The 27,977-nt window shown below is 40.4% G+C and overlaps 1 protein-coding gene across 3 annotated transcripts; it reads left to right on the forward strand.

Moving 5' to 3' along the window:
* Positions 1-116: 116 nt before the first annotated feature.
* On the forward strand, positions 117-27,702 carry zdhhc9 (zinc finger DHHC-type palmitoyltransferase 9). 3 transcript variants are annotated; one of them, XM_051072473.1, is made up of 10 exons: positions 117-670; positions 784-1,009; positions 10,526-10,686; positions 15,217-15,375; positions 17,471-17,608; positions 18,078-18,124; positions 19,107-19,211; positions 22,723-22,826; positions 23,100-23,214; positions 24,015-27,702. In XM_051072473.1, the coding sequence occupies exons 2-10, from the start codon at positions 846-848 to the stop codon at positions 24,219-24,221; spliced, it is 1,200 nt and encodes a 399-aa protein (XP_050928430.1). In that variant the 5' UTR covers positions 117-670; positions 784-845; the 3' UTR covers positions 24,222-27,702. The 3 variants fall into 3 exon arrangements, with proteins under 3 accessions (XP_050928430.1, XP_050928429.1, XP_050928431.1); XM_051072472.1 differs by having other exon boundaries at positions 118-1,009; XM_051072474.1 differs by having other exon boundaries at positions 120-1,009; positions 24,036-27,702.
* The last annotated feature ends 275 nt before the right edge of the window (positions 27,703-27,977 follow it).

Genomic DNA, 27,977 nt, shown 5'->3' on the forward strand with positions numbered 1-27,977 from the left:
CTTGGGTAATACTACAGGCGAGCAACTTCGCATAATAATGTGATCTGAATAGGACCTTTATCTGTGTCCTTTGTTCCTTTTTTGTTTTACCTGTCCTGCCCCTTTAAGATTAGACATTTCAATCTAGGCGTGTTTCCTGCTGCCATTGACTAAAACCGAGAACTGGCATCCTGCGGGAAAAAGCACATCAAACAGCTTTACGTTTGCGTCCACTGAGGCTGCGATTATTTCTTATAGTAGAAGGTTTTTTTTCCTTTTACATGAAGCTTTTTGTCCATGTCAAGCAGCACGGTCATAGTCTAAAGCGGAGCAGCTCGCCTGTGTACGATCGTTTATGATTTATCGAGATGATATGAATGTCAACCGGTCAAGGTCCGCTCCACCAATGCAACAGCCACTGGATTCTCTGGCTTCTGGTGGGGAACATCTGCCTCAAGCGTTTGGATGAATTTCTAATAATTTCCAGAGCCTGAGTGCGGACGGTGAAGGGATTAAGATTGTTTGTTTGAGCAGCGTGGGAGCCTCAGAGTGGGAATGACATGCTGCAGCAAGGACGGGAAACTGGAAATAATGTGGATTAGAAAACACTGATGATGTGACTGCGACGCTTTTAATGAGAAGAAAATGCTTCAGAGTCGTCGCCCTGTGCAGAAATCTTTGATATTACTGAGTTAAGTCGTCTGTGTTTTTTGCCGATGGTCTGACTGGACAGTATCTGTAAAGAATATACGAGCGTAAGATCCTCCTCAGTTCCATCTGCTCATTGTCTAAATCGTTTTACAGCATAACACCTGACATTTAACCCAAAGAAGGTCTGAAGACTGATCTGAAAAGAGGAGGGCACCATGTCGGCGGTGATGATAACGCGAAAGGTGCGAAAATGGGAGAAGCTCCCGGGGAAAAACACTTTCTGCTGCGACGGACGGGTGATGATGGCCCGGCAGAAGGGAGTCTTCTACCTGACCCTGTTCCTCATCATCGGGACCTGCTCCCTCTTCTTCGCTTTCGAGTAAGTCGCTTCCTCTCCCTGACTCCAAATGATTTGCACCAGAAAGTGTTCATAAGTCACTTTAAAACGCTTTTGCCTCCTCCCTGTGTCCACATATTTCTATAGTGGCTGGCAGTGTGGTCAAGTTAGCAACCCTTTCCTGCAATAACCAACTTTAGAGCTGCACCAGTTAGTCGATTAATAGGTTAGTTGATGGACAGGTAATTAATTGGAAGCAATTTTTGATAATAGATGCAGTGATTAAGTTGGATTAAACGGAAATAATGATCAGAATGTTTTGTATTCTTCATCCATCATCATCTTCTGTCATCATAAACCAAATATATTTGGGTTTTGGTCGAAAAAAAACATTTAAAGGTTCTCAGATCTCAGACTGAGGTCTTTTTGTGGACATTTTTCTTATGGTTAATTGACTTGAAATATTACTCAATATGAAAATGACTTGCAGTCCTACCATACTCAATGGTATTTTGAGTGAACTGATTATTTTCATTACCAATTTATCTGTCCACTGATCCCCCAAGAGTCTAAGCTGTTGCCTTGAAATTATTTGTTTCATCCAAACAACATCCCCAAAATACAAATATACTCAGGTTACTGTCATATATGACAGAAATTTGTAAAATCCTCCACATTTGAGAAGCTTGAACCAGAAAATATTAGTTACTTTTGCAGGAAAAAAAAACTACTGAAATGATCAATCAAACATCAAAAGTTGCTGAGTAATAGTCTGTTTTCCTAATGTGTATACAGTAATTTTAAAGGCGTATTGGATATACATTCTTTGGATCAGTGCCTTCCTCTTCATATTTGTACTGCCCTGTGTGGCCTTCATTTGTATCAACCAAGAATTTTTAGTGTAATAACTTCCCAAACTCACTGTGGATTTATGTTCTCTTGCTCAAAATCCAGCTCCTGACAGAGAAAAGGTTTATGATTGACCACATACAGTGGTGTTTAATATTTAATAACCCTAGCTGTCCAGCTTTTCTTCGGGTTTAAGAAAGGAAAGCTGCCATTTTTTCGTTGTCTCAGCAGTTCTGTCTCAGTCCAACTACTCACACAACCCAGTGGACTCATTAGCCCTGCAAACGCTGCCGTCAGTTAAGGCTGTGCAGAGAATTGTTTTTCAAATGAAGAACATGACTGTGAATAATCATCTTAAAGCAGCTCTGCTTTCTGCCTTTGTCCTTTCCATTTTCCTCTCCTCTCTCCTGGCTCGCCAGCTTTTAACCAACAAATGAGGCACGATGATTTAGCACAAATCTTTCACTGTAACACAGTAACCTCTCTTGACTGTGGGCGTGTATGCAGCCACCAGGCCAAATGGATTTGGAGCGTAGCAGAGATGAGAAGTAGCTGCTCTCGCTCGTGCCAGGCCCTTCCCATCTCTATCTGCCCTGCACTTTAATGGCCTCCTGCTTCCCTTCGAGTCTGGACAGAAGGAGCTGTTGTCCGGCTCAGAGCGCAGAGAGACAGTGAGAGACGATACTGATCACGCTGAACACCCAGAGCCCAGAGGAGGCATTGCAGTGACTAATGGCTGGAGGGTTGTTAGCATGCTATGTTCATATTACAGCGGAACATAATTATCTCTCATGAGGGGGATGGATATTAACATTGAGATTGGACCCAGACAACACGGGGGTAATTTTCAAACTCGCCATTACACGGCATGTTGATACATACCTGATTTAAACCTCTGACAGGGTAATAGCCTTTTGCAAAAAAGCGCTGAGGTTTAATGCGTTCACAAACTGCCCATTTGCAACTATAGCAGCAACAATGCATCCACACACAGCTAGTGTCAGCTCACAGTTATTGTCATAATCGATCGCTTTGTCTGAGAAACCATCTTAAACCCAAAGATATTCAGCTGCCACCATATGTGACAAACAGCAGATCCTCATATATGTGAAGTAAAAACAGGGGATGTGGCTCTGTGGGAGGCAATCTCAGTCCTCCACTTAGGTCCATAACAAGTCGCTGTGAACTTTAATACAGTCGTTGTACCCACTGACTTTGGTGACCCCTTGACTTTTTTCATAGTGCCACCAGCAGGTCGACACTTTTGGCTTTTTAGTGAAACGTCTCCACAACCATTGGATGGATTGCCACAAAATTTGGTGCACATATTCATGCCCCAGTCAGGACTAATTGTAAACACTTTGTTGATACTTTGACCTTTTCATCTAGTGCTGCCATCAGGTCAAAATGATTACTGTCCAATGCTTTGCTTTATACCAAATACCTTAAAAACTAGCAATGTTCTTGTCAACCTCAGTTGTTTTTTATGTTTAATAAGTAAATGTTAGCATAAACTAAGATGTTTCACTCCTACTGAAGAAAGTGAAATAATCAGTTATCAAAACAGTAGCAGATTCATTTTCTGTCAATCACCTAATCAGTAAATTGACTAATTGTTATTCTCTGTAGCTAATATGATTTAAAATATTGTCGCAGCGTACAATAGCTATAATTTATCAAAAAACTCAGTGTGTAAAAGGCTTAATGTTGATTAAAAACAAACAAAGCATGACACTGCATCATTATAATCTAATTTTAAGAAGCAAAGCTTTTTTATCGAGGCTAATTCTTGCGCATTTCACTGTAGTCCATCATTCTGTTATCATTCTGTTATTGTTTTTTGGAGGATTCATTCCTCACATGTGGGCTTGAGATTGTGCTGTGAGCTACACCGTGGCATTGATGGGGAGAACAGAGAGGGCAGTGTCCTGGCGTGGGCTGGCTCGTATCCAACACCAGTCGAGCAGACATCTCACTTTTATCACCAGCCATCGGCACCCTGCGCAGGGAAACCTCTCTGTGCTTTAATTTGTGCTAAATTGCGGAAACGAGCGGCTGAATACACAAATGGAAAGACTCATTAGGAGCAACTAAACAAATTAGTGAGTGAAGAGGTGGGCCTGGCCTGTTTTTGCTTTTACAGGCGGAATCAATTTTAGGACCGTGTGTCGTTTCCCTGTTGGTTGTGTACTCATCTAATATCCACTCATCCTTCTTTTTAAATGAGATTTTACGCTCATATTACACTAGATATTATCTGCTTTGAGAGGTGATGCATAAAAGGTTTTGGCCTGACATGTACATATCCACATGAGACTTCCTCTCAGTTGGATGTTCACTGGTTTTTGTGTTTATGTGTGTGTACATGCGTGCATATGTGCATGTGGATAGCCACCTATAGAGCTTGGATGAAGGAACAAGAAACTGGAACGAGGACTGTGTGTCATCTGTCTGTCCACCCCAGGACGCTGAGCTCCGAGGCATATGTGCATGCAATGAGCCTGATCCTTCCTGTCTGTGTTTTTGTGCTCTGTATATGATGGTGGTGTTCAGCTGGTCTGGAGCAGAGATGCAGGGCAGAGCCTGCAGACCAGCTGCAGTCAGAGGAGATCTTGTAACTGACCCCCGAGCCTCCCTCAGCATCTCTAACCCCACCCTGTCTCCCTGCTAGCCAATCGGAAACCGGCTCCTGGCCCAGTCTAAATGAGCAATAACATGATTTATGCTCTATTCAGAGTACATGCTCCATTTACAGTAACAGTGATCTACAGGCTTTGTTCTCTGGAAGGTTCCCTGGCTGGAGGAGAGTGCTGCTTTTCTATGGAGGATGTTTTCTGCCCACATCCTGTGCCACACAGGGAGGGAAATCTTATTTGTTTCCGCACTTTGCCGTTAACTGTTTGGTTTAGATTCTCTTCTAGAAGAAATGTATAGCGATAGATGCCTCTTCAGTCCGTGCTGCTGAATCACTAGTATTGTTTTCCATGTTGCTGAAATTAAATCATCAGATTTACCATTAGTCTTCATTTCACTTAGTGAATATTCTATGATGCAACGTCTGTAATCCGAGCTTTAATCCTAGGAGAAGGTTCATGACCCAGGCTCTGATGTTTCATCTCTTTCATATGGTATTTAAATGTTGCATAACAAGGAAGACTGATTTAAACTGGACAGCAGATTGTACCCACTGAAGCTTTAGTGTAACATCTTTTAAAAGCAGGCATACGGCTTATTTCAAAGAGGTTTGACGGACATGTTCCTGTAGTGCAATGACAGGTCTAAGCTAGCTCTACTCTGTGTCCCTCTTGTAGTAGCATTACATTTAAATCATAGAATTAAACATTTGATTTTCTAAAAGGGAAAAAAATATCTGGCAAGCTTTAAAAAACCTTCATTTAATAAAATTTGCTGCTGTTGTGAAGGTTTATCCAGAGTCCTCAAACACTCTTTTAACCATATGGATGAAAAAAACAAAAAAACAAAACAAAAACAAATAAAATAGCTTAACTGCTTTTTTCCTTCAGCCAAAAAAATATGGTAACCAGAAATTACATCTCCTGGCTCAATTTGTACACAGTGAATCAACATCTTGAAACACATTATCCTTTATATTGGCAGTAGACAAAGGAAGATAACTGGATAAAATGAAATTGTTTAATTAGAAATGTCACAGTTCAGTATCCTTTGGGAGGTGTGCGTGTGCGTGTGTGTGTGTGGGGGGTGGGGTGGGGGGGTGCTCCCATTGGGCCACCCCACCCTGTTAAAAATAACAAATCACCTTCTGTATATTGGTATATATATCGATGTTACTTTTCAATATTTTATATTTTCATACAAAGTAATGCATTAATATTTTATTTGTATATTACAAATAGAGCAAGGACATTTGGCTACCTGGATGAAGAAATACAATCAGAGCATAAGAAAGGGGTGGAAAATCGATTTTATCATGCACCAGACACAATATTTTTTCATCCAGGGTTAAAAGAGTCTATGATGATTCTGCAAATGCCCTCAGATAAGCAGTAAATGTTGCTGAACGACCTTGTGGATTTTTCAAAGTTCGCCACATATTTATTTTTCTCACAGAAAAAAAGAATGAAAAAGATGCTTGGCTCTGTGACTTGAATACGTTATGATACATGAGAGGCACACGCTGGAGAAGAGTGATTCCATCTGTGGAAAAGGCAAAGTTGTCTGAGATTTCTCTCTGCAGAAGGACAAATGAAATCCCCCTCTAATCTGAATATTTACCAAGTTCGGTAATGGAGTGAGTCTCGGTCTGTGTGTGTGTGTGGAAAAGGAGGGAGGGCAAGCAGAGTTTGTCAGCTTTTGTTTATTTCAGCAGTGCCCTAGAAACAGGCAGAGTCATAGTCTACAGATGTTTGTGTGAAGGAGTGCTGTTACTGAGGCCCGCCGTGAATCTGCCTGCACTGCAAGTACATAATTCATTTGTAGTGTGATTCATGCAGGTCTGCCACAGCTTACGAGTGTTAAGTATTAATAAAGGAAGGGCTTGAAAATGTTCAACAAAGGCGAAATGTCATGAGTCACCAAGGAATGACATGGTGACATATTAATCCTGGGTTCAGTGGTTTTATTGCAGAAAAGTTGAAGTGATTTTAATTCAGCGATGCCTCGACTTTAGGAGCTTCTCATCTTTGAGCTCCTGTCATCTGAGTTAAGAGGGGGAAATCCTCTGGATCAAAGTCTGCAGGAGACACACCCTAATGCATCTAATGCCCGCCTACCCCATATACCCAAACCCACACATATACACACAGCAAAGTGAACTTCACACTTTAAATGCAGAATAAGCAGCCGCTAGCTGAACTCTATTATGTAATTCTGTGTAATTATATTATGACCAGCTGATTGCAGCTTTTTTAGCTAACAGGGCCATTATTATGACAGCTGTGTATGAGACCATTAAGAAACCAAAATAGAATATAACATATTTTATCAGAGGTGGAGTATAATAAAAATATACATTTGTCATGTGGTTTTAGAACGAGATAACAGTACAGTTAACTTTTCATCTCCCAGACATAATGAACCCACTCCGGGATTCATTAAAAAAAAAAAAAAAAAAATTAATGTGATATATTTCAATTAGCAGGATTTGTTACAGTTTTTTGAGTGCAGGGTGTTGTTCACAAGTCCCAAGTCCAACTAGTCAGTGATGGAAGAAGTAATAGCATCCATGTCCTTTAGTAAACATGCAATACTTTAAAAATGTAAAAACTTTTACTTATTTATTTAAAGTAAGTAATAAGTAAAATTACATGAATAATATCTGTAAATGTAGTTTTATGTATAAAGTGTTATTATAATTATTATTGTGTTGATGGAGTAGTTTGACATTTTGAGAAACACAGTTCTTTGCTCTCTAAACAAGAGCTAGATGAGAAGATTGATATGTGATATTTGATATACATGGATGTCATTTTATTAGCTGGCTGTCATAACGCAGATGGGTTTCAATTCTTATAACCAGTGCATATATCTTATATTTATTTTATGGCTGTCATTATTCAGGTTTATTAAAGTCTTAATCTTCAAAATAACCAACAGCTGCAGTTGCCAAATGAGACAAACAGATTGAAATGCCGTGGAGTACAAGTATATAGTAGCTTATAGTAAAGTACAAGTACCTCATTACAGTACTACTGCAACTAGTTTTTCATGAGCCACAGACAAAAAAGCAGAAGGTTGAGGAAGGAGGACAGGGAGCGTGTAAGAGTCATGTGGGTGTCGTTTGGCGGTCTGATTGATCGCCTTGCTGATGAAAACATTTTCCCCTCATGGACACAGGGTCTAGATTAAGTCCTGTTTTCCTGCCGCCTCTGTGGTGACTGATGAACACACAGCGTCACCGTGCCAGCACCACCCTGCTCTTCAGCAGCACAGGAAATGGTCACATCCAGGAAGGACGTGGAGCCTTGATGGGAAGCGATGATAGAGTGTGCCTCGAATACCTACCAGTCGTCATTACGGGAATTACACTTCATCGACAGACTGCCTCCCCTCAGTCCCAATCCACCGGCTGCCCTCTGCTGTCTAAGCACTAACAAATGGCACAAACATACTTCACAGGCCTCCTCCAGTGGAAATTTCTATTGATTTGATCTCTGCTCCTTGTTTCTGTTAGTGTGAAAAAGGGCACTGCAGGGAAACTGCTCATACCAGTTGAGCAGGTGTTGTGTGTGTGCATTGTTGTCTCATCTGTGCTCAGGTATGCTGATGTACCTGATTCATCTGCATAGTGTAGAGCAACCTTACTGTTTGCTCTCTCACATATTTTCTTGACTTGCAGTTGTTTACTGAGCTACATCCTTTTCTTTTTTAAACTTCCTTTCAGCTGTGTGTGCGGTGAGAATGGATGAAATAGATGAAGACTGTGGTTTGGCACGGTAGTAGATGAGTAGAAGTAGATCACTTTTACCCTAAAGAAAGTTCAAAAATCAATTGATTCTTGTTTCAGTTCTAATTATGAGATTATAATCAGCAGCAGTCACATAGTTATAAAAATATTATCATGCGTTAGTGCTGATTAGCAGCTCTGACCACCTAAAGTAATTTAAATAATTTATAGATCATACTCATCTGTGTAACAGTATATGCAGTGTTTTGGCTGATATGTGATACAGATAAATGGCTATTTAGATGGGATATTATATTCCATGCTGACACACCTTGTATCTTTTGTAGATAAATACTTATAAAATCCTGATTAATTATACTCTGGGCTGCAGATTACTTCATGTCAGTCATCAGATTCTTTTTATTTTTCAAGTAATTGATTTATTAGTTGGTGTATAAAATGTTAGGAAAAAGTGAAATTTTACCAGAGTCCAAAGTGAGGTCTTCATGTCTTCAACAAACAAAAATATATTTTTATTTATTTATTTATTTATTTATTTTTTCACCATCTCTGCCCTCTATTCGATAGTTTACGGTCGAGGCAGACAAGAATCGTGGGGAGGGAGAAGGTCTGTGGCTGGATTTGGACCATGGATGTTCAGGACCAACATAAAAGCATTTTGTGTTTTTCATAACATTGCCATGCATCATGGATTTCTCCTAGACATAAATGAGGACACACTACAGGACTTGAGAGGGCGTGATGCTAAATTGCGTGAGCCAAAGTCAGTGGACATAAATACACCAGCAGCAGCAGCAGCACAGGTGAGGAGAGATCAGCCAGTAGAGGAAGAGAAATCTGCCAAGGTGCAAGCACATCTAACTTTTAAAGAGAATGGGAGATGGCACTGACAGCTCTTTTGAACCATGCACCTGGAGATGTGAGCTCTTTATCCAGAGTGGACTGTGGACACGCCCTAAATACACTTGTTCCATGTGCTTTAGACCATAGATAGAGCCCTAATGTTTGGGATATTTGCTTGAAAACGACTCAGTCAACTATCAAAATAGCTGCAGATTTATTTTTCATCGATCCACAAGTTGATTACTCTTTTAATAATCTCAGCTCTGTCTCCACTGAATACATATAATTCACTTCAACAAAATGAGAATAGTATGTAAATATGTTGTAGCCTGATGATTCTGCTTTAAATAACTGATGTGTCTATCTTCATGATCCTCATCATGAAGCAGAGTGTATGACGGCTGTGTGAGCAGCTTTATGCGTGACATGCGGTACAAGAGTTAGTCTTGTACAGGATATGGCACAATACCTTGCAGTCCTGTAGAGCAACATTAGTGTTGCATTATGAATATATGATCCTGGCCACATGGGAGGGAGACAAGGCCATGCAGTTTAACTATTAATAACTGAATGCAGAGGCCTCCTCTGTTGCTGTGCTCTGCTGTGTCGCAGCACTTTGCTCTGCAGACTCACATCTGTTATCGCTATCGAGCAGCAGGCCTTTTTGGAGGAGCCCTCCTGGCTCTAATCTCAATGGCCTGGCAAACGGAGTTATGCTAATGTTGCTCTGCTCGTCCAGAAGGTGAGGGCGGTGTGGCATGGTGTTGTTTATTCATGGCCGTGACTTCTGCACGGTCCAGAGAAAGAGCCGCTCTCACAGTTCATGACCTTATCCTAAGAACACCAGTTCAGAATATGTGTGGTGTTGTCATGCCATGTCCTCTCTGCTCTTTCTGAGAGGGCTCTCCCATTTCTGTTGTTGTTGTTACAGGTTATTAAAGTCAGCATGTGTAGGTGTGATGCTAAAATATTAAATATTTTAAACCAGGAAGTTTAGGGCAGTAATTAATCTGCCACTTATTAATCATTTTGCCTACCATCATGTCTCCAGATCCTAGAGGACATCAGCCAACAGTACTCCTAAGATATTCACCTTACAATTATATAAACAATGAAAAAACCCCAGAGAAACTGGAACCAGAGACTGTTTGACAATTTGTCTTTAAAAATGACTTGAAAGATTAATAGCTTTTTAAAGTAATTGCTTCATTTTCTGCCAAAGTCTAATCAACTAATTGATCAATAGACTAACTGTGACTGTAATAACTCTAATGAAATCATAAGCAAGCAAGAAACAAGGACACAATGTTTATTTGCAGTTTGTTGTTCGCTGTGATGAAGCAAAACAGAGCTGCTGCAGTCAAACACTGTGTCTTCACTGCTTATCACTAAATGAAGAAGACCCGCCCCCGAAGATAAACATAAACCACTTTCTGACTGGGTCTTTATCTTTATTCATAATCCTGTTTTTCCTTCTACAGGTGTCCGTACCTGGCTGTGCATCTGTCTCCAGCCATCCCAGTCTTCGCTGTCCTGCTCTTCCTCTTCGTCATGGCCATGTTGCTGAGGACCAGCTTCAGTGACCCCGGGGTGCTGCCGCGGGCCCTCCCAGAGGAAGCCACTTTCATCGAGATGGAAATCGGTGAGTTACAGGAGTCGTTCACAGAAATGTTAGAATATTATCTTGTCAGTGACAAGATCACATAAATTATTTGTTTTGGGATAGTTTCAGTCCTTTGGTGACTCCATATCTTAAAGCTGCTGTATTCAATATTTTTATAATTCCAATGTAACAAATGACAGTGTTAAAACGCTGAGACGTTTTCACAGTGATGAACCTGGGCCACAACTTTACTCTCTTGGCTCACTCTCGCTGTTCTCACAGCATCATTTTCAGCCAACGTTTTCAGTGAAAACATGATTAAAAACTCAGTGCACACTACCTGTTCAGCACCACAACACACGCACACACACACACACACACACACACACACACACACACACACACACACACACACACACACACACACACAGTTAGAGACCAGCTAGTAAACATAGCTGGAGCACTAGCAGCTAAAGGGACTGAAATGTCCCTCATAAGTTGTTAGAGACCAAAAACAGAGCTAAAAGAAGACTGACTTACATTTGTTAGGTTGTCCAAAACAACTGCTTAAAAAATGACAGTTCTCATGGTTGCACCATTTAATCAAATGGAAGATTTTAAAAGATTTTAGACATGAATAAACAGAACCATGTAAATTTGCATGAAATATTTTGTATCTTTACGAACCGTAGGAGATTTTGACTGGAATTTGAAATATATGGAGGGGTTGTGTGAATCTGAAGAATGCATCTGTGTGTTTGTAAAGTTGGTGGATTGTTGTGGTTACACCACTATCAGCTTATCCGTAATAATACTCAGATTTAGTGCAGGTTTATAAAGGTTGGAAGAAACGTGTGGTCTAGTGTGACGGCCTAGCACCTGTCCTTGAAGTGTGTGTAGCTATTATTCACAGTCAGCACTGATAATGCTGCCGGGCAGGTACAAATCCCTTATCTACATCCATTCAAATGTTAAGTCAACAACAGAACAAATGGTTTTAACAGTACCTGTGCTGTTTCATCACCATGATCCAGGTTGTTGTATACATCTCTTTGTCTGGATGTCTGTATGAAACGACATCCAGAGATGTGTTCAGCAAACGAGGTGAAAGCAGCTCAAGTGAAAGTATTTTGGAAGCATAAATACTTCAGTGTATAGGCTAGTTAAGCAGTGAGCAGACGGCCTCAGTCCTGTTGGTTTATTCATGTTTGTTACGCTTTATGTTGTTAAAGGTTGGGTGTGCTCATCCGTGGATGTGGAGCTCAGGCTAACACATCATACAGCACTGTGTGTGTCTCATTATACAAAACAAACTACACACTTTATACTAATGACAACAACGCCTCTGCAAACAAAAATAACAGTGTTGTTGTCCTCATCAGCAAAGCGTTTTTGTATTTCTCATGTCCTGGATAATAAGTCATTCTGTAACATTTCTGCAACAGCCCACCCTGCATCCTCACCCTCCCTCCCTCCCCCTCTGTCTGCCTGTGTGGTAGCCTGTTCAGTGTTCACTCTTTGTCTCCGTTAAAGATTCATGGTGTCCTTCAGCCATCACTTGTGCTCTCTCTCACTCCAGACAAGAGGCCTGGGTGGAGGCTGGTCTCTGCTCATGACAGAGGAGGACTGTAAAAGTGAGGCTGAGGGACTGGGTCCTCTGAGAATGGGTTAGCTGGCAGCCAGCTCTTGTCTCATCATGCCTGTGACTCATTGTGCTCGCTGGATGACAATAGCTCAGTGGTTTAACTTGCTTCAGCCGTGATGACCCTGGCAGAGAATGTGCAGCTCCTACATGAGAGTTTCATCTTTTAATTGGAAATCATTAAAAAAAATGCCTGTCAGAAGTTCCCAGAAGCTGAAAGTATAAAACACAAAGCTATTTGATTACATGAAGAAAAGAAAATACAGAGAGAATGATACAGAAGAGTGAAGGCATTTAGATGTGATAAATATACAGGGCTTGATGGCCTGAAGAACATGAAAAGGTTTGTATTGGCAGGTAGTCTGGATTTCAATGTGTTTCAAGCTTGACAGTCTTCAGGAGGTGCAAATGTACATTAAGCAAAAAATGTAACAATATTAATATTCACAATTTTATTTGACGTGTCCCTTCCTTTTTGCTTTGTGTTATCAGTCATCCATCTCTGAGGCTTTGTTTGTGAATAAAACAAAAAAAGCAGCAAATTCAAACATTTGAGGAGACCGTTCAACCACTCAATTTCTGTTAATCAATGAATCAATCAATTTTTTCCATTTTTATTTGATAAAGCCAGTTAACTTCACACTACTTTACTTCACGTATACACAAACAGAACTATTAGGTCCAAGTACCAGAGCTTTTAATTTATTTATTTCAAGGGAGTTAGTTGGATTTTGAAATATTTTTAAAGCATAGTATGTACTGCACTTATAGACTGAAATGCATCTTCAGTCAAAGGCACAAGCTGCAATCCAGAAATCTCACCAACAAAATATTAAATGCAGGATTTGGACTTGCTGTCAGACTAACAATTAATAACATTAATGTATCAATGTTTTTAAAAACAAAAGTTTTGTTTACAGAAATGTATGTAAGTTTTTAGTTCATCTCATTCACTCTCTAAATTTAAATGTGTGTGAGGAAAAAGAGGCTGCTCTGTTGTGGGACCAGTTGCAACCAGTAGAGGATCCAGGAAGTGACTGGTCCAAGCCAGTAAGTAGTCCAGTACATAATTCCCTTTAAAAAGGCAAATAGTAATTTTTACACTTCAGTTTTTATACAGACCAAACAAACAAACCATCTGACAGAGAGACAGATGTGAGAGTGATATTAATAAGTAAAAAGGCAAATGAGCTTATTTCACAAAATTGCAAACTGTTCTTTTCAGTCACTTCATTGTACGTTGTCGCCAAGTCTTTTAACCTCAGGAGTATTTAGGACCTGTTTACACATGCAAACACATTAGCTCATAGGTTTCATGTTTACTTTGACCTTGTTTGGCATGTAGCCTCCCAAACCCTCCACTGATACATAACCTATTTTCAGTCTCATATCTTCCTTTTTTGGCTTCATTTTTTACATTCTGCCCAACATATCTACCAAAATAGCAAGATATCCATCATTTGAATGCTAAAACATGTCATGTGACATGTGGAGAATATGCACTGCAGCAGCTTAAACAAAGCACTTAGTTCAACAACTTCCATCCCACACTTATATCCGTTAATACAGTATGTTTTTAAATGTGTCTGGATGGCTGTTTGCTGTTATGGGGTGTGGGCGTGCTAAGAAGAGGCAGGTATGGGTGTTTGATCTCATTCTGAGGCTGAGGCAGAGGCAGGCATGTTGATGAAGCCGCTGCAGCCTCGGTGCTCTGTCCCCTCTTCCTGTTAGCGACTGGTCCCGAGGGGGAATGCTAATACGAGGAAAGGCATCCTCTTGGAATATGTAATGCTACTAGCAGACCGAGCTCTGCTACCCGAGGGAGTGGCATCATTCCCTGTGAGTGATGACTCACTAATTTATTTTCCACTGGTTTACCCTGAAAGCCACTAATCCTACAGTCCTTTCTTTATATTCATAAAGTGTGAGTGCTATCAGATAAAATCAATCTCACAGTCTTTATGTCTGTAGATGTATTATGGATCATTTTGTTACAAGCTTGTGAATGTGCCAGTTTCACTGACTGTATTTATGTTTAGTTTTACATAACAAGGAATGGCCATTTAGAGCTCTATACAAATGATAAATATGCAATTTAGTTAATGCAGAATTTTTTCTCTTCGCATCTCTAAACATTTTATCCACCCCAGATAATGTAATTTCCACAAATACTGCATTTTTTTTTTTTATTTTAATGTATCTCCAGAAAGTCAAATGAGCATGCTTGCTTCTTTCCATTAACTCCATATTCACATCTGCCTAGTGCAGTGTGTTAATGGCAGATTTCTTTTGACAGATTCCAGCCAACAACCCCTCTGGTCATTAGCCAGGCTCTCTAACCTCTCGCCTCCTGCAGTGCAACATAATCAGAAAAATCTGAATTGCCAAGAAAAGGAGAATGTATGAGAATTTAATTTGGCTGCTGACTGCTGTGCAGAAGCAAGACTGTCTCACATAAAAGATGTGACTGTGAAATACGACCATTTCAGTGTTTGGAAGGTTAGCTGATGCCCAAATAGAGCAGGACACAGTGCACTGTAGTGCCGCTAATATATAATATTAACAGCTCAGCAGTGATTACACATAAATCCACCATCATCAATACTGGTTATCAAGCCAATGTTGTCATGCACTGACGCTCTCAAGGTTTAACTGTCAAGATTTACGTCTACATTTTTTTCATGTCTTTGCCACTGAAACTCACATTTCTCACTGCCTGTTTAAGAAATATATAGCGGGTGAACATGAGATTGTGAGCTCCTGATCAATCTAATGAAAGTCAGTGCAACAGGGCTACAAGAAACTGCACCTTTTTTTTGAAGTGTTTTCTGGGAGTGCAGATTGTGGCGTGGTAAGAGAACATATACTTAGAATTATTTGACCAAGCCGATGCCTACTAACGAATGTTGTGCTGTTTGTTTCCACAGAGGCTGCCAATGGGAACGTCCCCGCAGGGCAGCGGCCTCCGCCTCGAATCCGCAACGTTCAGATCAACAACCAGATCGTCAAGCTCAAGTACTGCTACACCTGCAAAATCTTCCGACCGCCACGAGCATCTCACTGCAGCATCTGTGACAACTGCGTTGGTGAGTCAGTTCTCACGTGGTTTAAACAAAGGCCTTTGTCATAGAAAAGTTTTTTTTCTAAGTGGGAAAAATAGCATGCTGACGCGATGATTATCACTGAAGCCTTGACCTTAATTTTCTCCATGCATTCATGTGTCACAGTGATGAAATTATTTTAAAAAAATCAAAGCTTTATAAATAAATGTTGTGACTAAGCAGACAGGGTGCAGAAGTTTTAGAAAACTGAAGCAAATGGACCAGAGACTTCACAAGGAGTAATTTTTTTAGACAGTGCTTTGAATTTTGAATAAATGTGTGTGTTTGTGTGTCGTGCTGTGATGTAGTGTGTGTTTCTATGTGTGTAGCTGTTTTATCTCTCAGCCCTGCAGAATAGCAAGTCATTTGGCTGCTGATGATTGAGGAATGCTTTTGAAAGGAGTGCAGACTCACAGGTGATATGAGAGGAGACAGTGGAGGCTAAGAGAGGGAATAAGTGCTCAGTCATTGTGAACACTGGTTCATCTGTGTCCACCTGCTGTAAAAACACACACACGAACACACACACATACACACAGTCCAAGCATGACACAGCAGCATGCCTCACTCCCTCTTTTACTGCAGTCATATCTTTGCCTTCTCAACTTGGCATAGTCTGGTGGTTAATATATCATGGGATCTCAGATAGTGCAGCCTGTGTTTGAACAGTGACACCTTCCCGTTGTGTTAGCTTAGTAGTCCAACAATGGCTATGGGGTTATTGAAATAAATCAGTATGAAGATAATGTGTTAGTCTGGATCCAGACATTTGAGTCACTGCACACATCTCAGATTTTTGTTCAGGGATTGAAATACACTAAATTGCAAATCAGTTTGAATATCAGCCAAAAAAAGAGCTGCCTTTCAGCTCTAATTCGAGGCTGTCAACATCCACATTAAAGGAGCTATATTTAGTTTTTTGCTATTGCTACATAACAGTAGCATTAACAGATGTTTACTTACCAAGAGCTTCAGCCATCATTGCATTTACAAGACAAGAGGTTAGAATATGCCCTCTGGACAGTACTACTTCTCATGTTGGACTGAGAGCAGACTAGGTGCTACTGTGACTCAGTATTGCTATTTCTAAGTGGTATTACAAGAGGGGATGGATCAAGGCTAGCTGGTTAGCATGCTAACTTTAGTAGGGAAGTGAGAGAAATAAAATCAAAACAAAAGGTTTCCACCACTGGAAACGGATCTTGGCAAGTAATGGAAAGATGAGATGATGACTGTGTACTGCAATGTTTCTTTTAGACTGGTAAGGAAACAGACGCCAGTGCTAACAGTGGCTATGTAGGGATAACAAAAACATACATATATAGCACCTTTAAGTGAACAGTTTTGGAACGGTATAGAGGACTACTGTCCTGTCAAGGAATCACCAACATTATTACAGTTAATGCTGAGGGGAGCATGAATGGGTCTACCAAATTTCACGGCAATCCATCAAATGTCAGCCTCAAAACCACAAATGTCAACCTGCTGGTGACGCTTGCAGAAAAGTCAGGGGGATCACAAAGTCATTAGGTTTCATCCTCTGGGGAACCATGAATGTCTCTGCCAAATTTCATGATATTCCCTCTGATAGAAGTTGAGATATTACCAGCAGACCAGCTCTGCCATTTTTAGCTAGAATACAAAACCAAAACAACAGAAAATGTGTAAATACTTGCAGTACTTGTATCTACAAGCTGCTTCTCGTCTCATGTTTGTTCTTCTGTTTACTGTATATTGTTTTGAAACTCCATCCAGGAAGTGCAGCGGTGTGTCTGCTGCAGAGAAAAGTGTAAAGCATTATCTTTACCTCTGTTGTCCGTTTGACCCTGCCCTGCCTTCATCTGGCTCTCTTTCAAATGATAGAAAAGGAGAGGCAAAGAGGAAGTGATCCCTATATTTAGACTGCAGATTTACAAAAGCTGATGCACAAAGCTGTCTTCGACTATGAGACTGCAGCTGATACTGGTGTATTTTTAACGCTCGTTTGATTTTCAAAAGCGTCTGTTTTCCAATAAAGTTTGTGTGCAGCCTCCGGTGCATGTCACAAATTTATACGGTGTCACTTTTTTCTTTTTCTCAGACCGTTTTGATCACCACTGTCCATGGGTGGGCAACTGTGTGGGCAAGAGGAACTACCGATACTTCTACCTGTTCACCTTGTCCCTCTCCCTGCTCACCATTTACATCTTCACTTTTGACATCGTCCACGTGGTCATGCGTAAGTATCAAAGGGAACAGACAGGTGCATCTTAGAAAGACACATGTAAAGCTGCAAAAATGTGGCAAAACAGGAAGGATGACCATGTGACACAAGCTCACCAGAAGCTTCCAGTGTTGCAAATGTTAATGCAAATGCGTGCACATGTTCTGAAACTATGACCTAATTCAGACCAGGCTTCTCTTGAAGCGTGACATGACATGCAACAGCAACTGACAGCTTGACATGATTCCTCTTTCATACTTATCCTCCTGCTTCCTTGTTCTACCCAAAGCAGACGGCAACAAGACAGGGACATGTGGAAACAGGAGTGTCTCTAGTCAGGATAATTAGCTCCAGGGTTGTTATCTTAATACTGTGTAATGCGTAAGAGCCGTTCCTTTTCAGAAGAATAAAATGAGTAAGGAAGCTGTGGGAATTTTTGAAAATCTATATTTGCTTTTTCTAACTTCTCTCTGTCTGCTCACAGGTTCAGTGGATAATGGCTTTTTGAACACTTTGAAAGAAACTCCTGGAACATATCCTTTGCTATTTTTGTCAGATTTCCTAGAATACCTCTCAGCCAACTGACCCCTCACTAAACCCCTACCTGAACAGCAACTGCCCATTGTTAGCTTAGCAACTGTAACTGGCCACAGCAGGCCTGTCAAGGAGCTTAGATTTTGACACGATGAAGTGGTGCCTTTTTCTCTTTTTTTAGCCTTTCCAAAACCAGAAACACAAACGCAGGAGGTGTAAGGAAGTGTTCCACTGTCCAGCTAAGTAGAACATAGCTACAGAGGTAACCAAGTGTTACATCCAAGTCCAAGGAGCTAATGGGGTTATAGGCCAGTCCTGAATGCCATTAGAGACATTAGATTAGCAACACCAGGCAACAGTACCTAAGACAGTGTAACATATGCGTAAATCATAGGTTAGTAATTATGCCTAAACTAATTTTCGTTTGTAACAACAAAAGTGAAAACACACTGTTTGAAAAGGTGAACAAGTATGTATGTTAAACAGCCAAATAATGTTACATTGGACCAAAATAATTTATCTTCCTTTGTCTTCCACTTAGATGATCAGCTAATTAAAATGTTGATTTTTGCCTTAGATGTCGCTTTAGCCTCAGTTTTTCTCATATGATATTATGTATGTAGCCATCGAGCGCATATCTGAAATGTCAGCTTGAAACCAGAGGCATAAAGCTAATGTTAGCTTAATTAGCAAGAACGAAAAGTTTGACAGATGTAGTAGCAGTAACTAACTGTAGGTTTAGCAAATGATTTAAAGTAATAGATTAAATTGATGCAATTTAAGTAAATTCCACCTCATTATTTCTTTTTTGTCACCTTTGACACTACACTCTTCATTAGGCTTTGGTTCCTCCACTGATCATCGCTGGCTTTAATCTTGTTGCATAACTTCAATTTTGCCATCACCTGCTGTCCGCTGTTTAATCAGTCACTGCATGTCAGGCAGAAAACATCTGTTGCTGTTCTCTTAACTCGAGTTCACTGTGCTGGAGGTGCTGGTGTGTTTCTTCACCCTGTGGTCAGTGGTGGGACTTACCGGCTTCCACACCTACCTGATCTCCCTCAACCAGACCACTAATGAGGACGTAAGTGAATTTTTACTTCATGTTCATTTAAACATGACTACAGATTAATGGTGCTGTTGTCACATTTGTAGTCTGAGGTTCTGTGAGGGACAGTGCTGCCCTTTACATCTAGTTTGTTTAGGTTTCATACTGTCTTTATGCAAGTGAACCCGTGAACTAACAGGAGTCTCTAGTTTTCTCTGACACTTAATTCCTGGGGCTGAAATTTCAGAATGATGTTCTGTTAAACTGCAGGTTTATGGGCTACATTTGTCCAGATGCAATTTAATCCAAGAAAAAGAATAACTTTTGCACTCGATCAGTTTATTTACAGCAGTAACAGTGTTGCTAGGTAGCTAACTGCTATAAAGAGAGACACATGCATTTACACCTTTTTAAACATCTAGCTAGAAGCACTGAAATTTTTCTTGGTTACACTGGCACTTTGCTTTTTTTGATATTTGATAGCTCTGCTATTTGCTTAGTACACATGGAGTGGCAAAGTGTAAATAGGCGAGGACTAAGACCCAAATATTCAGGCACTTTGGATACTGCTGATCGGTGCCCAGTTTATACCATTATTTTCACAGACCCAATCTATTTAAACTGAAGAGGGAATGTTTGTGTTTTATTATGCTTAAAAGAGCAGATGTACATGTACCATAAAAATCATGTTAGAGCAAAATCTAACCACAGTGGTCATTCGCAGAGATATAAAAATGAAGAAAGTCCTCCTTAGTGCAGGTATTTTTCCAGCCTTCATGTAAGAATTCAGATGAAGGGTTGGACATGTGTATAAGTTATTTTAACATTAAATTTAGATTGAATGTAAATGTCAAAGTTCAGCACATAATGAAGACATGGTATAGTTGTAAGGATAGGTCTGTAAATATTGTCATCAGCCTGGGTTCACGTGGCTGGAAAGATAAACATACATCGCTTGCAGTGTAAACACCACAATTTCTGAAACCACAGAGCTGTTTCCTTGACAACAGCACCGCCTCCTTCAGCACTGAAGGACAGAGGGCTGGTAAAGTGTAGCTTGTTAAACAAGGCTATTATACTGTAAACTAAAGTAAAGCAAATACAGAAAGTGTTGTATGGACTCACATAAAAAGAAAAGAGAGACTGTGAAAAACAAGATCTTAGCAGAAGTCAGAAGTCTATTTATAACTGCTGAAACAAAGGCATAGTGCATGTCACATTTATTTTGATTTCTTCTTTTTTAAATCAGACTTTGCATGAAGCAGAATGAACCACATGGAGGGTTTTGGCCAATCTTTCTGCCTGTATCTTAGAAATTAATTCACCCTATTTTTATCCATTTCAGCCACACAGAGACCAAAAATCTCTTTACAAGGGAAATGTGGCCAATTCAGCAGGAGCAGTTTTATTTTGTTTAGAGTCTGAGCCATATGACAAATGGGCTGGTAAATGCTTTGAACGCTAAAAGCAGCACTTGGACTCCTCCTCTGCTCACCAGCAGGCCAACACAGACCAATCATCTAAAAATATGCATGAATAGCTGCTATTCTTAATAAAACCACTGATAGAAGTGAGCTGAAATAAGAACAAAACAGACGAGCTGGTTCCTGAATCTCAGCTTGTCGGCTACATTTAGAAGAAGCTTCAGATGCTAAATGAGGAAAAAAGGGTATTGATTGGTTGAGCGCATTACCATTGAGTCATTATTTAGTCACCACACACACATCAGGCTGATGTAAAGCAGATGATGAGCAGAGGGTGATGCAGGTGGATGAATCCACAGAGGGAGCAATTTAAGTTATGTGTGTGTGTGTGTGTGTACAGAAGCATTAACAGTGTGTATACTTTATCTGAGGCTTTGTTAGCCCAGATCTGACTGCAGAGGCTCTGACGAGTAGCAGAAAGCGGCAGCAATGTTGGAGATGGTGGGAGATTCTAGATGGCTGAAAGCAAGAGAGTGCACTCATACTTTGTTGTGATGATTAATTTATAATTCCCCTTCTTCTTTCCTGTGGGATGGTTGGCCTCGTTTTTTTTTTCTTCCCCCATTTAATCTGTAATGAAGCTCAGCAATGTGCACCTACAGTGTAAAGTTGCTCCAGGAGTTGAAACAGTGGCTGTCAGCCCGGCTGTTTCAATATCTGTGATTGGCCTAATAATAGATGCATCGATACCTGCAGGGGCTGGGCACGCTGCCAGAAATCCTGCTGTGGTAGAGAGGGAAGGGAGGAGTGGGTGAGAGTGGGTGAGGGAGGAAGGGAGGAAGGGATGGAGGAAAGAGGAGGACAGAAACGGTGGAATAAGGGCGAAACAAGAGAAGGCACCTTGAGTGTTGTAGCTGCTCTGGTCTCCCATAGGATGATACATGGTCTATTGGCTGCGTCTGCGTCTGCGTCACACACACACACACACACACACACACACACACACACACACACACACACACACACACACACACACACACACAGACACGGATACACGTAGGCATGCAGCACTGACCTACATCTGTAGTACCTAAAATAAAGCTTGTTTCCTCTGACTTGCAGGAGGGTCAGTCAGTACAAACTCATGCTATGAAAATAAATAGAGGTCATTATATCAATTATATGTAAATCAATCTACTTTCTCATTTTCTACATGTTTTCAGGATGAATAAAAATATCACATTACCTGTATTTTTAGTTGCAGTTACACTTGAATTTAGGACTTCTTAAACTATGATGAAATAAGACTTCAATAAGATGTTAGAAAAAAAAAACAACATTAAACAATAAAAATGAGGAGGACAAAAACAGGATTTTGAAATGTTGGCGCAGGACTTTTTCTCCTATGCCAAAGTTTCCAAAAATGCCAAATATGTCAGGCTGAATTTTGAGTTAATGATGCACAAGACGTGTGGAATACTTCCATTTGATGTAGCTCTGCAGCCACAAAAAGCACAAAGTCTTGAGTTTGGATATTTCACTCACTGTAAACATCAATCGAATATGAAACAAGCCAGTACAGAATACATATATATGTACATATTATGCAGTCAGTGTGGAATCAGAGATGTTTCCACCATTAAATCTGCTTAAATGAAAGCAAAAGAAAAAAACCTCTAATAAGCCTCCCTGTCAGCTGCCAGATATGGTATATGACTGAGAGTGTAGATACAGCTCAGTGAAGACCTTTATTTGTTGCAGTAGGAATGCATGATTGCATGATTTTTTTAGATTTTTCAATGAGTTATTAAAAGTGGTTTTAATCCGTAGTAGCCGTGATTGTACGTACTCATCAGCACACAGAGTTCCCATTAAACCAGGAATCATTAAAACCCTAACAAGATCCTTTTAGTAGGTCAAAGCCGAGCCTGTGGGAATAACATCTAAAAATGGAGCTATGCTTTTGAATAAGGTATAAGCACAGGGAAAATCTTTTTGAAAGAGAGCTGAGCGAGGCCCGTAAAATAGTCAGGACGTGTTTCAGATGCTGGCTGATGGTTTGAGGAAGTTTTGCTGCTCCAGTGATGGGTGTTGTGTACGTTTTGTTTTTTTTTCTTGCTCAGATTAAAGGATCCTGGTCTGGAAAGAACAGAGTCCAGAACCCATACAGCCACAAGAACATCGTCAAAAACTGCTGTGAGGTGCTCTGTGGGCCGACGTACCCAAGGTAATGTTGTTGAAACGTGCTGCATAGTCTCACACACTCAGTTAATTGATTTAGTTTCAGACGCCTGTTTTCGATCCGAATTCGACATCTCCCTTGTCTTATTTATCGTCATGTTATCTATATTAAGTTTTATGTCTTTCGCTCTCTTTCCACTGTTATCAATGAGTTCTGTATCTGTGCCTGTGATAGATTAGACTTTCTCTCCTGTGCCTCATTCTGGTGAATAACGAGCAGGATGCAGTTAGTGACTGATTGCCTTGTCTCGCTTTCCAGCGTCTTGGACAGAAGAGGACTGATGCAGGAGGATTCGCCTGTTTCTGCGGCGTCTGCTGCACCCTCCTCCTCCTCCTCCAACAGCAGCAGCAGCAACCCAGTACCACAAACCACGGTGAGCACACACACACACACACACACACACACACAGACACTGTATCCTCCCCTTCACACATTTTGAATCTGGCTCTAAAGTGGATCAAGGCTGCAAAGCACAGACGAGTGAATACAGATCAGACACACCACACACACTAAGACACTGTAACACGATCCCTCCCCCTTCACACATTTTGGATCTGGCTCTAAAGTGGATCAAGGCTTTGCAAAGCACAGACGAGTGAATACAGATCAGACATAAAACCTTCATATAGCATTGGTACCTTCATATAATTCATTTTAATTCTGGGGTCTAACTGAGAAAATCTATTCTCAACTAGTTTATTTCACTGCTTTTCACTTTTCAAATCATGTACGCTACAGAGCATCAACAGGCTGATGAAATCAATATCTTGTGAAGCTATTTATAGTGGTGGTAGAGAAATAATCAGAGAAAAATAAGAAGTGTATGATTTTGTTTGTCAGTAGAAATGTAGAGTATGAGAAAGATAATGTTTTTTGGGACATTAAAGCATGTAAACCTGTTGTAGTAGGAACCCAAAAAGTATGAAAGACTTAAAGACTTTCCACCAGACTTTTCTAAATTTAGTCTGATAATCAGTCTGATTTGACTTCTTGTTTCACTTCTGTGATATTTGAATCTCTGAAAATACCTGAGCTGTTGGCAGTGACTCAGGGGTGTTTGTAACCAGTCTAGTCACAAATAATCTGCTTGTTTTCTACATGTTTTTGGTTAAAAAGCCTCTGCTGCAGTTCAGTTTGTCACCGGTGGCTCTTACTGCGTCTGCATCTTTTTAGCATGCTGTCCTCTGCCTACAGAAAACCACAGCCCCGCTCATCCCCAACGAGCACACACCTGACGACGCCAAGCCGAGCATTGCTGCCTCAGCAGAGAAGAGCCCCTCCCCCAGAGAGGAGCACCATCCCCCTGCTCCCAAGGTCCCACCCCTGGCCTCACCCGAGACTGATGCAGAGACATCCATTGCCAAGGACAAGACCCATTAGCTGTATGAGGGGGCGGCTCTAATCGTAGCCACTCCCCTCCCCCCCCAATCCACCCACACCTCCCTCTCCCCCCCTCAGCATCCTGCCTGGTCAGGAACTGGAACATTAATAATCAATGTCTGATTACTGTGCGGGTGACTCAGTTATTCTCCGACTCTTGCCCTACATTCAACCAGGAGAGCAGAGTTTCTGCTGCAGCTCCTCCTCTTCCCTATTCCTCCTCCTCACCAGTAGCTGCAGAGGTGTTTGACTGACACTTACTCCTGCAGGAAGGGGAGTGATTTAATGGAAAGTCAGCAGCTTCCTCTGACTCCTGAACACTGCATGGAAAAGACACGCAGGGAGAGAAGCTGTTGGGACAACTGCAGGAAAAAAATTCTTCAAGCATATGACTTTCCCTGCAGTTCGCCTGTGGGTTGCTCTGATTGTCAGTACTACTTCTTTTCATTATTTAAAGTTGCTTAATGACATTTATTGTGAGAGGCCAGTTCAAATATACTCCTTGCAAGTGTCTGGCAAAGACAATATTACTTCTGGACATGTATAAAACTTCATACCTTTTGTTGTGTGCACATTACATGCCCTATGCAAACCATGCGAAGGCTGGACAAATGTTTTGTTTTTGAGTGTGGATAAAAGGGTTTCACCTGTAAGTCTGTGAGTATGATGTCCAGGCAGGGGGAGGACATGCAAATCCTTAGCTGAGATATCCCTAAAGGCTCCTTCCAGGCAAGTCAGTATCTACCTTTTATTCTGATATTGCTGCATTCAGTACTGTTGTTACTTACGTACATCTCTTTTTTTAATTTTTAAAGTGATCTGATCCAGACCAACGTCTGTCCTTCCATTTTTATATAACTGAGGATGTAGTTCGACGTTGACGCTCTTACATAGGTGAAACTACGTTACGCACAGTTAGTCTTGTATCCAGGAGATGCTTAGTCCCAGACAGTGTGAGTGAGAAAAGGCCTGACTTCTGATGATCCTAGACACTCGTAGTGACAGTGCCTTATCATAACAGTTGCACTATGAAATGCAACTGAGGTCAAACAACAGACAAGCCCGTCAGATCTGTTCTGATTGTTAAATGAGCAATGGCAACGTTAATACACAAATTAGTCCAGTGGTTCCCAACCAGTGGGGTCACAAGATAAATCTAGAGATGATAAAAGGAATAGTTAGACATTTTGTGAAATATTCTTTATTTGCTTTCTTGATGAGATTGATGCGAGATGGTTAGCGTAGCATAAAGACCAGAAACAGAGGGAAACTGCTAGCCTGGCTCTGTCCAAAGGTAAAACACCAGCCTGACAGCAACTCTGAAACTCATTAATCAACACATTATATTTAGTTTGTTTTATGCTCATACAACCTGACACATAATGTTTGTGGATTTAGAACTGGAACTCTCTCCTTCCTGTTGTTTTTACACTTCAGTATTTGCACCAATTAAACACACTACATACAATGTGTTAACTGTGAGATTTAGAGCTGCTGACACATGCAGTTTACCTTTACACAAGCTAGCTGTTTCCACCTGTTTCCAGTCTTTATGCCAAGAAAGAAGTTTATTTCTCAAAAGTAATGCTTTTAACAGAAAATTCTGTTGTATTACACTCAAATTCGTGCTTATTTTAATGAAATACCATGACTGCTCCTCCAGAAATGATCAGAAAATAAAATCACTATTTGGCTGAACTTGTCACAACTAGTAAATAAATGCAACTATGACAAGTAGACATTGCTGAGTTTTGGGGGGTAGAGGTTGGGAACCACTGAACTAGACTGTGTGGAGAAAAAAAATAAGCAAAGCCATGGTTGAATTGTACATAATTTTATTAAGTGTAGATGTACTGTAAACCTCTCAGCTGATGAGTGACGATGACCAACATCAGCAAGGTTTTGTTTTTTAACTTTTTCCAAGCGTAAGTGCGGCCAGTGTTAATTATTCTGCCTGTGAGCTTTAGCACCTCCTCCTGCAAATCACATCAGTGCTGATCTTCCTCAGAGTCCTCTCTCTTCCTGCCGTCTTCTGCCTTCTCATATTTAACTCATCCTCTCCTCCTTTTACTCACATCTTTTGCTGTGACAGTTTTTCGTACAGTCAGCCCAAAGCTGGGGGGGTGATTCCACTGCAGCCGTCTTTGGTGGGATCATTATGGCAGAGAGTTGTTTTGGTCACAGAGATTGCTCGAGGGGGACAGAATCCACTCAAAGAAAAATGAAAGAAAGTGAAGCAAATTCTTAGTATTTAAATGACTTTAGAAAATAGCGAGAGTTTGTCTTAGTGATTGTGTTTTATGCAAGACAGAGTTAGTGTTTGTGAAATATACCTGTGTAGAAATTCTAGTGCGTCAAAAGCATTCGTGTCAGACTCTGAAATCTGCCTGAGATCATTTATAAGAAGACACAGTCACAATTCTTCGTTAATCCCCTAAAAAGTTAACTCCAAAAAGTAAGTGGAAGCATGGATAATAATTTTAAGAATGCTGAGATTGTATGAATATTTTTGTGGAGCAGTTTAAAGCTCAAGACTGATATTAGGCACTAAACAATAGAAAATGAAGGACTGTGAGTAACAATGTTCTTTCATTATTGATTCATCTGAGGATGATTTTCATGATCAAATGAGTGTTTGTGTGAAAATGGTGAAAAGTATATGTTGTCTAACCAACAGTCCAAACCCCCAAAATATTCACTTTATTATGAGAAAATCATCAATATTCACATTTGAAAAACTGGAACTAGCAAATTTTGTTCACTTTTTCTTGAAAAATGCCAAACAAATAATTGATCATTAGAATTGTTGCTAAAAGCTTAATCAAATCGTTTCAGCCCTAGATTAATCCTCTATCCCTGCTCATTTTCTCTATACTCAGAGGAGGAAAGATGGATAACTGACGCATGTCCAGCGGACGATGCTGTAAAGTGTGTGGCAGTATTGTTTCTGTGAACTAAAGAAGTGTAATTAATGAATATTTGTTGGAAGGTAATCTCCAAAAATGTTCAGTTTTCAATGAGAAGTACTAAACCAAGACCAGTTTTTTGTGGAAGGTATTTGAAGACTTTGTATCTGATTGCTTTGTGTTTGCTGTCACCGAGAAGCAAGAATGTATGTGATTGATATTTCGGTAGAAGAAGGGATGTTTGTGTTGAATTCCTGTTTTAAAGCAGATTTTAAAGGGATGGTTGAACTTTGATTTTTAGCTCTGAGGGTTTTCAGACCGTTGAGCGACCGAGCTGAGCTGTTGTACGAGTGATTTCTGTGTTAAAACGCCATGACATGATCAGATCTGAATGCTCTGATTAGTTTATTACATTGCATTATGTAAACAGATACAGTACTATATCACTGATGGAGCTCTTATTTATGTTCACTTTGTTTAGTATCAACACTGTGACTATATGTATTTCATTCAATTTACTTCACTTCTTTTTACATGATCAATGTGTCTGGTAAATAAACAATATTGTCTTATTATTGTTTGTCTTTTAAAAGATATTTTCTTGCGATGGGAGTTACTGGTATAAGACACCCAGAAGAGACAGCTCATATCTAGCTGTGTGCACTCTCAGTTTATCCACTGTTGTTAAATATAATATATAATAAGCGGGACCTCTTCCGTCGCCCACAGGCGGCAGTGGAGGACTGTTAAATAACAGTTACTAACAGTTAAATAAATCGAGTAAAACAATATATTAGAGACCCTTAAACCAACTATCAGGGGCAATAAAGCTGCTGTAACTAACTACAGT

The sequence above is a fragment of the Lates calcarifer genome, linkage group LG8, assembly GCF_001640805.2.
Source record: "Lates calcarifer isolate ASB-BC8 linkage group LG8, TLL_Latcal_v3, whole genome shotgun sequence".
NCBI classification, from domain to species: Eukaryota; Metazoa; Chordata; class Actinopteri; family Centropomidae; genus Lates; species Lates calcarifer.